The sequence below is a fragment of the Salvia hispanica genome, chromosome 3, assembly GCF_023119035.1.
Source record: "Salvia hispanica cultivar TCC Black 2014 chromosome 3, UniMelb_Shisp_WGS_1.0, whole genome shotgun sequence".
Taxonomy (NCBI): Eukaryota; Viridiplantae; Streptophyta; class Magnoliopsida; order Lamiales; family Lamiaceae; genus Salvia; species Salvia hispanica.
In genome coordinates this window covers 54,345,996-54,357,360 of record NC_062967.1, presented here as the reverse complement: position 1 = coordinate 54,357,360, position 11,365 = coordinate 54,345,996, and the positions used below count along the sequence as shown (strand labels likewise).

The 11,365-nt window shown below is 40.0% G+C and overlaps 1 protein-coding gene across 1 annotated transcript; it reads right to left on the bottom strand.

The window, feature by feature from the left end:
• Positions 1–3,208: 3,208 nt before the first annotated feature.
• LOC125210524 lies at positions 3,209–3,604 on the bottom strand. Its single transcript, XM_048110067.1, has one exon. It carries the CDS (start codon positions 3,602–3,604, stop codon positions 3,209–3,211), a length of 396 nt encoding a protein of 131 aa, XP_047966024.1.
• Between the last annotated feature and the right edge of the window lie 7,761 nt (positions 3,605–11,365).

The following is an 11,365-nucleotide window of genomic DNA, read 5'->3' as shown; positions in this document are numbered from 1 at the left end:
TTATCCCCAGAATTTTTCCCAAGTGTGTGTGAAAATGTATGAGCTAAGAAGAGTGAAAAACTATCCTCTTTTGCGCTGCATGCTCTTCTCTATTTATAGGCGTTTTAGTGGGCCCAGCGAGGTATTGATAATGACTTTGTTGCCCTCAGCTGTAGACTCCTCTGTCACACCACTTTTCCTTGTAAATTCTGCTCATTTTTCATTCCTTTCTTTCGCTAGACCATCTCCTTCTTTACTTCCTTGATCTAGCGTTTTTCTTCACACACCTGGCTTAGGAAACGTGTTAGACCCAGCAAATTATAACATTTTTTTGCACATACCGATGCATGAAATTAGCCTTATCAGTGATCATAAGCTTCTCACATTCACTGCTGGCATGGGATTTATTGATGGTTACCAGGCTAGAGACGCTCTGACAGATAATGCAGTGTTGAATGGATGCCAGATTCATTTCAAAAGAGCAAGTCCGATAGAAGTTGAGGCAGGTTGTTAGAGTCCATGTAAATGGATGATTTATGGGAGTCGAGTGAAAAAGGATGGTGCATTTTTAATAAAAAATCAGGAACGGGTTCACACTTGTCCTAGAGCTATGAGGAATAAAATTGCTTCATCCAACTAGATTGCTAGGAAATACTTAGAAGTATTTAAGATTAAACCAAATATGACTTGTAAAGATTTAGGTAAGGATTTAATGCAGAGGTATGCTGTTGAGGCCTCTAGGTGGAAGCTATTCTATGCAAAGAGAAAAGCTATTGATCTATTGAGGGAACTGTAGAAGATCATTATGCCGAGCAGAGGAGGTATGTACTTGAATTGAGTAGAGCTGACAAAGAACGTAGGTTTGAACTACATGTCGAAGTAGGTGCTGTATTCAAGGCAATGTATGTTGGATTTAGTGGTTTGAGAAAGGGTTTTAAGGAGGGATGTAGGAAGGTGATTGGCTTGGATGGGGCTTTCTTGAAGACATACCTGGGTGGCATATTGTTATCAGCAGTGGGAACTGACGAGAATAATCAAATGTATCCTATTGCTTGGGCAGTAGTTGAAGTTGAGAACGAGGTTTGCTGGACTTGGTTTATTAACATTCTAGTTGAACATCTAAACTTGGGTGAAGGAGTTGGGATTACTATCATAAGTGATCAGCAAAAGGTATTATCTAAATTGACATTTAACTTTTTCATTAGTTGAACACATAGCTTACAACTTACACACATATTTAAAATTGTAGGGGCTTGAGAATGCAATAAAGGAGCTTATCCCATTGGCTGAACATAGAAATTGTGCAAGACACATCTATGCCAATTGGAAAAAAATTCACAAAGGCCCTAAACTGAAGCAGCTTTTCTGGAAGGTGGTTAGAAGCACCTACATGCAGGAGTATGAATTAGCATGCCGTGAGTTAGAGAATGAAGATGGGCAAGCTTTTGCGGATTTAATGGACAAGAACCCAAGCAGATTTTGCAAGGCCTTCCTCACGCCAACACAATGCTCTAATGCTATTCTCAATAGTGTATGTGAGTGTTTCAATTCATATATTTTGGAGGCTAGAGATAAACATATAATAGACATGCTTGAGGAGATGGGAATAACACTTATGCAGAGGTTATACAGAAAGTATGTAGAGATTGAATCTGCCGAGAGTAGTTCATCCGTGTGTCCAAAAATTAAAAAGAAATTGAATGCAATCCTAATGAGAGTAGAAACTGTACCACAATACCTGCAATAGGGGGAAATTTCAAAGTTATTCACTTCGATGACAGATTTGTGGTGACTCCTTCAAAAAGGACGTATGGTTGTAGGAAGTGGGATATAACATGGATCCATTGTTTGCATGGTATTGCTGCTATTAACTTCCTGAAGCGGGATGTGGATGAATATGTCCACCAATACTTTTCAGTGAGCAAGTATAAGGTGGCATACGGGTATGGCCTACCAGCTTTGAATGGGGAGAAACTATGGCCTGTTGCTGAAGGTTATCCGGTCACACCACCACCTGTGAGAAAGATGCCTGGTAGACCTAAGAAAGTTAGGAGGAGGGACCCATTTTAGAAGGATCCGGCCAGACCAAACAAGCTAAGGAAGATATGTGTGATGACTTGCCAAAACTGTCATCAAGAAGGCCACAACACTAGGAGTTGCAAGAATGAGACTGTTCATTTGCCAGAGAAACCAAAGGTCGGTTTTAGTTTGGCATTAATACATTAATTTGTGTCTTGGTCTAATATATTTGTAAACTGATTTAATTTTTGTCAGGCAAAAAGGGGAAGGCCTCGCAAGACATCACATAGTGGAAGAGGGAGAGGTAGGGGAAGAGGGAGGGCTGGACCCGGGGGTGGAGCAGAACCAACTAGAGCTGAGACGGCTAGAATTAGATCTACTCATCAGAGTGCAACCTGAAGATGTTCTTTGTTTAGGATGTGTTCTTGACATTTGACATTGAGAAATATTTAGGATGTGTTCTTGTCTTTTATTAATATTTGGGATGTTCTGTTAACATTTAACATTGAGTAATATTTAGGATGTGTACTCGACTTTTATTGATATTTTGGATGTTTTGTTGACATTTGACATTGAGTAATATGTAGGATGTTTTCTTGATTTTTTGGTGATATTTGGGATGTCATTGAGTAATATTTAGGATGTTTTCTTGACATTTGACATGTAGGAATGTTTAGTAATATTCTCTTTGAATTTAGATTTGCATCTGCAATGCCAAACAAGCTGTATTTTTGCAGCAGATCTAGTAGGAATTCTAGGATGCCGATCTGCATATTTTTGCACATTTTTGCAGCAGATCTGGTAGGAATTCTTTTCTAGGGATAGTGCAAGAATGGGATAATAGAGAATGTGAATTCTTCACTTGCTGAATTCACAAATAATGTGGAACAGGATGGTATCTTGGAAGAAATCCTTCTGTAAAAGTGAGAAAGTAGTGGCAGTATCATGCAAGCTTCAAAAACATTAAATAACAGTAGAGAAAACGAGCTCTTCATATGACTAATTGGTGAAGATAAAAGGAACCAATCTAAATGGCAACACACAATCTAGAGAGCTCAAATTCCACACTGAAATTCTCTCAAATTTCAATAATCCATCAAATTCAACAATACAAAATCCATAGCACCATACTACATTACACTGAAATTCTCTCAATTTCAATAATCCATAAAAATACATTATTACATTACACAATTTGGGCTCTTAGAAACTAGATTAGAAGCCAGACCACGACACATAAACACAAAACGACGTACTTCAACTTCCGGTTTTGTTGACGCAAATTTTCAGCTACAATTTTGAGTGATTCAAGTTCAACTTCTTTCAAACGGACTTGCTCCTGTAGCGTATCCTGCATAGCAACTCTCGCTTGCAATGCCTTTTGCATGTTGTCCCGCTCCATCTTCAATTTTTGCATATAGTTATCTTGATAGGGTGACAAAGATGAATCAATCCAGCGGAAGAACTTGCAGTCATCTTCCTTCCAAATATGGCACCGATAGAAACGCCGCCCAGGATTGGCATCCATCCTCGATGTTACAACTTCAGCTTCAATTCCGTGATTACAAGCCACGACTTCGGGCCTTGGCCAACTCCCATGGCTCATATTACACGACGATGTGGACATCCTAAATCAAAAAGGGAATTTATGCTCAAAGAGACTCAACAAATCTGCCAACTTATGGCCAATGAAAGCATTTAAACTCAAATGAAAATTAGTTTACATATTGTAAACTAAATTGAATCAACAATTGTAATCTGCAAATCATGCCTAAATTCAACAAATCTGCTCAATCATGCCTCTTCTATATATTATTGTAAAGCACATATGGTTCGAAAGCATTTAAAAATCGAATCAACAATATATGCTCAATCATGCCTAAATTCAACAAATCTGCAAAATGAATACATATTGTAAAGCACATATGCCTCTCCTATATACTATTGAATCAAGGCCCTGGAAAAATTGAATCAGTTTACAATCAAAATAATTCGAGTTCGATTGAATCGAAATCGAAACATACCCAAATTCGAAAATCCTACATCTAATAATCGAAATCGAACCCTATATATAACAATCGATTTCGAACCCTACATCTAACAATTGATTTCGAACCCTACATTTAACAAGCGATTGAATCTAACCTCGTATTTGATTGAACACGAAATCGCGACGAGATGGAGGAATTGCAGCTGGAGGTGGAGGACGGATGGAGAATTGCAGATGGAGGAGGAGGAATAGCGATGGGATGGAGGAATTGCAGCGAGATGGAGAAGAAGGAATCGCGATAGAAAGAAGAAATTGGAATCGCGATAGGAAACTACAGAAAACGACGTCGTTTTGAGCGTGTTAAAACAACGTCGTTTTGTGTACTAAGAGCCGGTATGCCATGTCACAACTCCGGCAGCCACGTAGGATAAGTTTTGGCTGGAAATATACCGGGTCGGGTCTTACGGGAAATTTACACAACCCGGCAAAGTTTACAATTTTTGACGCAACATTTATACTTTACGGGAAAAACCAAACTTTTATGAAAGTTCAAGATTTTTAAGCCAATTTGCCCTAAATAAAATATAGAAACATAATACAAATAAAAAAATAACACGCACTATACCTAAGTAAACATACTGCACACCATACAAAAAATAACTAACCATGTGCACCATATGCATACTATACATTGCACACAAAGTATATACACCACACAAATATGCACACTTTACACACATACATATTAAACAAACACTACACATTGTACCCAAGATACATATAGAAAATACAAACATTATAAAACACTACACCTCAGTATATTTACGTGTGCAGTCCTGCATACATTAAACATTCAATAAATAAAATACACAAACGTACACAAAACACATGTATTGTAAAAATACATACATACATTACACACGCTACATACACTACCATTACTACACAAATACACACACTTTAAACATATAAATACAAAACAAACAATACACAATTACACAAAAAATTAAATACAAATATAATAAAACATACTACTTTATATACGCGGGACATGCTACTAACATTACACAAACTATAAATAAAATTCATAAAATTCACAAAACACATGCACAACATAATACACACACATTGCACACAATACTAATACGAAATAGACTATTTATGCACTCTATAATAAAAGCACGAATAAAATACACAACTTATACACACGTTGTACATACTACAAATATTAAACACGTTATAAATAAAATACACACACACTATACTTAAATAAACATACTGCACACCGTACAAAAAATAACTAACACATTGCACCATATACATACTATATACAGCATAGCACACACTACACATTGCACACAAAGTATATACACCACACAAATGCGCACACTTTACACACATACATTAAACAAACACTACATGATACATATAGAAAATACAAACATTATAAAAACGCTACATACATATGCCGCACATACTACGAACATTAAATATGCTACAAATAAAATAAACAAATATACACAAAACACATGTACGGTTAAAATACATACATTAAACATACTATAAATACAAAACACATTGTACACATGATACATATAGAAAATACAAACATTAAACATATTATAAATAAAATACACAAACACACACAAAACACATATACAACAAAAATACACACATACATACATTGCACACGCTACATATACTAACACAGGATACACTATTTATATATTATGTAACAAATGTACACGTAAAATACATAATTTATACATACATAGCACATCTACAAATATTAAACACAATATAAATAAAATCCACAAACACGATATAAATAAAATACACAAACACGATATAAATAAAATATGCTACATATTATAAACAAAATACACATACTAAACACAATAATTACACATACTAAACACAAAAATAACTAACTTTACGCACATTATATAAACAAAATGGATTGCATATACTACACACATTATACATAAATTACACATACATACATATATATACCTACCCTACATTGCACACTAAATGGATTGCACATACTACACATTATATACAAAATACACATACTAAGGACGCTACACAAAAATAACACACTTTACACACAAAGTACACGATACACACACCGTACCACACAAGCCCCACACAATGTACACAATACACACACTGCCCGCACAAAGTACACAATACACACACTGCACAGCACACACTATACACACTACAATCATTATACATACGCGGTACATACCACAAATGTTAAACACACTATAAATAAGAAACACAACACATACATACCACAATTTAAACATACGTGGCACATACTTCAAATATTAAACACGGTATAAACAAAATACACAAACACGATATAAATAAAATACACAAACACGATATGGATTGCACATACTACACACATTATACACAAAATAAACATACTAAAGACACTACACAAAAATAACACACTATACGCACACCGTAGACAAAACACACAGTGCTCGCACAAGTACACAGTACACACAATGCCCTCACAAAGTATACACCCTACACTACGCGGTATGTACTACAAATAATAAACACACTAAAAATAAAATACACTGCTAACACAAAATACACAATTTATATACTATACAACTATACACGTAAAATATACAATTTATACATACGTGGAACATACTACAAACATTAAACATAATATAAATAAAATAAACTACACATTAAATGGACTACACATACTACACACATCATATACTCTCTCCGTCCTAAGATAAGTGACCACAAACTTTTCGGCACGAGATTTAAGAAAATGGGTTTTGTTAGTAAAGTGGAAAGTGAATAAAGTGAAAGTAGAGAGAAAATGTAAGAGAGAGTAACATAACAGACACTGCCTCGGATCAGCGATCCTAGCCCACGACACTCACTCAATTGACAGACTTCAAATATGTGGTCCCTCAACCTTTTATACTACCACCTCCAGCTCATCATTCAGTTATCCCTCCTTCCACATGCCAACCACACTCCCTCCACACGCCAATCCGGATATATCTCGTGCTCTTTATTTCATATGCATCCTACTAGCATGATTAGGTGCATGCGTCACCGCCTACGTCACACACACACGTCAGCTCACACCCATGCATGTAACAACACCCCCTCCTTAAGGTTCCTTGTCCTCAAGGAACCAAGGGAACCTTCCTTTGATCTCATCCGCGAATTCCCACGAAGCATCCGCCGGCGACCGACCGGACCAATGAATGAGCCATTGAGTGGCTGCTGCATTGTGTCGCTTGACCATCTTCCGGTCCAAGATTGCTTGCGGCACATCATCACTAATATGCGAGACAGGAGGCAGGTCAGGAACTGGACCAACTGGTGGAAGTGTCGGCTTCAACAAGGAGATATAGAACACATCGTGGATGGCAGCAGATGGAGGCAATTTCAGTTTATAGGCAACCTCGCCCACCCTATCCACAACTTGATAAGGCCCGAAGAACTTAGGCTCGAATTTTTGGTGCTTTCCCCTAATCGAAGTCTGCCGATAGTCCTGCAACTTCAACCATGCCCAATCTCCAATTGCAAACTCTCGGTCAACCCTGTGTTTATTAGCTTGCCTCGACATGCGATCAGCAGCCTTTTGCAGATTACGCTTCAGCACAAGTATCATCTGCTCGCGGTCTCTTAGAGTTATATCCACCGCTTCCACCTTAGAATCACCGGGCAAATAAGGAACATGCAAGGGAGGTGCATAGCCGTAGAGAGCCTCGAAGGGAGTCATTTTGATGCTGGAATGGTAAGTTGTATTATACCAATGCTCTGCCAATCCCAACCATTGAGCCCATGAATTGGGCTTCTCACCCACAGAACAACGCAAATAGCATTGAAGACACTATTCACCACCTCTGATTGCCCGTCCGTTTCAGGATGATAGGCTGTTGAATAGAGCAGCTCCACTCCTATAAAAGCGAACAAATCCTTCCAAAATGCCCCCATAAAAACAGAGCCTCGATCACTTACTATTCTGTTGGGCAGCCCGTGGAGTTTAAAAACCGAGTTAAGGAACACCTTTGCCACCGTTTTGGCTGTGAAAGGATGAGACAAAGCCATGAAATGAGCAAACTTACTCAAACGGTCGACTACCACTAATATAGTGTTCTTTCCTTGGGACGTTGGAAGAGCTTCAATGAAATCCATGGTGAGGTCCGTGAATAGCGACGTCGGTAGCGGCAGGGGCTGAAGTAAACCGGCTGGAGCTGAGTTGCCTGCTTTGAACCTCTGACAGGTTACACACACCCGTATAAACTCCCTCACTTCCCTTAGCATTTTTGGCCAATATAAGAGAGAAGATAGCCGCTTGTAAGTAGCCAATGCACCTGAGTGTCCTGCCATAGCTGATTCATGAAACAAAGATAGAATCTTAGCCTTGAGCTCGAGGTCATTTCCCACAACCAACCTTCCTTGCCTCCTCAATTCACCATTCCGCCATGAAAACTTTGGATGAGAATCAGCTCGATGCTCCTTGCTTTCGATAATTAACTTGACATGAGGATCATTTAACCAAGACGCCTTGATGCGGCCAATTAGTTCCACCGGAACAATGTACGAGGTCAGAGTGTGAAGCATGATCTCCGGTACTCTTGATAGTGCATCTGCGGCTGAATTATCCACCCCCTTCTTATACCTTATCTCATAATCGAACTGCATTAATTTAGCCATCCACGCTTGCTGCGTAGGAGTCGTCAAGCGCTGCTCAACCAAATACTTCAAACTTTGATGATCGGTTAGAATTATGAACTTCTTACATTGGAGGTAGTGGTACCACTTCTTGACAGCTAGAAGAATTGCAAGCAGCTCCTTTTCATACACCGAAAGGGCTTGGTGCTTTGGAGATAACACCTTGCTAATATAGGCAATGAGATGTCCTTCTTGCATCAAAATGGCTCCAATGCCGACCCCAGAAGCATCTGTTTCCACCGTGAAATCCCGAGTGAAGTCTGGCAACGCTAGAACAGGGGCTGATATCAGTGCAAGTTTCAGCCTCTCAAAAGCCCCCTGAGCCGCCTCAGTCCACACAAAGGTCGAATTCTTGGTAAGGTCAATCAATGGTTTCGCCACAGTGCCATACCCTTGCACAATGCGTCGATAATACCCCGTTAGCCCCAAGAAACTCCGCACTTGCTTAACTGTTTTCGGCCTGGGCCAGCTCCTCACTGCTTCTATCTTCCCTTCATCAGTTGCTACCCCATCCTTGGAGATGACATGTCCGAGATACTCCACAGATTCACAACCAAAGCTACATTTGGACCACTTTGCAAAGAGCTTGTGCTCCACCATTAACTGCAACACCACAGACATATGCTGTACATGATCTTCCTTGGTCGAGCTATAGACTAGTATATCATCAAAGAACACCAACACGAACTTCCTCAAGTGATCTTTGAACACCGTGTTCATCAAGTTTTGAAACGTAGCTGGGGCATTAGTTAAACCGAAAGGCATGACCAGAAATTCATAGTGACCGGCATGTGTCTTGAAAGCCGTTTTGAACACATCCTCGGGGGCCATCCGGACTTGCCAATAACCGGAACGAAGATCAATCTTAGTAAACCACCTAGCCGATCCCAATTCATCCAAAAGCTCCTCTATGATGGGTATAGGATACTTATCCTTGATCGTGATTGCATTCAATCCGCGATAGTCAACGCACATTCTCCACGAAGCGTCTTTCTTCTTAACGAGTACCACTGGACTGGCAAAAGGGCTCATACTCGGCCTTATGACTCCACTTTTCAGCATTTCATCAACCATAGCATCTATGACATCCTTTTGTTGGGATGCATACTTGTAGGGCCGAATGTTGACAGCCTCAGCTCCCTCTTTAAGTACAATCCGATGATCCCTCTCCCTAAAGGGTGGCAACCCTTTTGGTTCATCAAAAAGTATTGCGTGAGATTCTAAGAGGGCATCTAGCTCCACCACCAAGCCGGAGAGAAACAAGCTTAAAGCCTGATCCTCACGAATTCCCGTCCTCGGACAGATCTCATCAAAGGAATCCATATAAGCCTGCAGAGTTCCAGTTTGTCGCAGGTTCCGTAGCTCCGCTAAGGGATCGTCGTAGGCTTGCACACCAAATCGAGCTCCCAACGCCACTATGTAAGAATTCCAGTCGTAAGCCGCCGCGGGTCCTTGCAAGGTCATGTAACCCCGATGCCACTGAAGCGCCTTTCCCTCAAGGTGAACAGCCGCTACTCGCACCCTCTCCCGATCAGCCACCTTGGCTACTTCGAAAAAGAACTCCGCTCTCATTAACCACCCCTCAAACCCATCGCCATCGAACTTCGGAAACTCGTACCGCGTGGACCTTCCCAGCTCATCCTGAAACCCCCCAGAAGGACTCGCTCCTCCACTTTCTCCCTCCGTGTTTCCCACCAGCAGCGTTTCCCCCGCCTTCCCTTTGCTGATCGCCGAAATTGCTTGCAAAATTTCCTCAATCTTTCCGTCCGTCCTTGCTTGCCTCTCCTCCACCTTACTCAGCAACTCCTCCACTCTCCGCTCAACCGCCTCCATCATCAGCTTCTCCGTTTCCGACAGGCGCGTATTCGGCGGCATCGTCCGGAAATCGAAGGCTCTGGATACCACTTGATAAGCACTCAAAAGAACACACCTTGATAAGCACTCAAAAGAACACACACAACAGCAATAATAAACCCAGATGCGATAAAAGTGAGCTTTATTGATAGCTACTGGAATGAAAGCGAAAGGTTACACTCAAAAGGAATTAACAGAGAATAACATAACAGACACCGCCTCGGATCAGCGATCCTAGCCCACGACACTCACTCAATTGACAGACTTCAGAAATGTGGTCCCTCAACCTTTTATACTACCACCTCCAGCTCATCATTCAGTTATCCCTCCTTCCACATGCCAACCACACTCCCTCCACACGCCAATCCGCATATATCTCGTGCTCTTTATTTCATATGCATCCTACTAGCATGATTAGGTGCATGCGTCACCGCCTACGTCACACACACACGTCAGCTCACACCCATGCATGTAACAGTAATTGAAATTTAAGAGAAATGAATTCAAATAGCGATGTAAATTTGAGAGAAATCGAGTCCTCAATCGGTAATGGAAATTTGGGAGGAATTCAAAATAGCGACCAAATTTTTAATTCTTTGGGCTGTGTAATTTCATGATGACTTTAAGTGGGTTATATTTAAATAATTCTTTAAATGGGCTAATTAATTAATTCTTTGGTCTAGATTGATTTAGTTAATGGCGGAGATAATATGTTGAATTATGCAGTAACTTCGACACGAATTAATGTCTAGATTTATTTAATTCTTCAAGATATTCAAGTTAAAGGCACGA

What these genes read in the sequence shown, in the direction of transcription:
- LOC125210524 (XM_048110067.1), bottom strand. Translation starts at nt 3,604, where the DNA reads ATGAGCCATGGGAGTTGGCCAAGGCCCGAAGTCGTGGCTTGTAATCAC.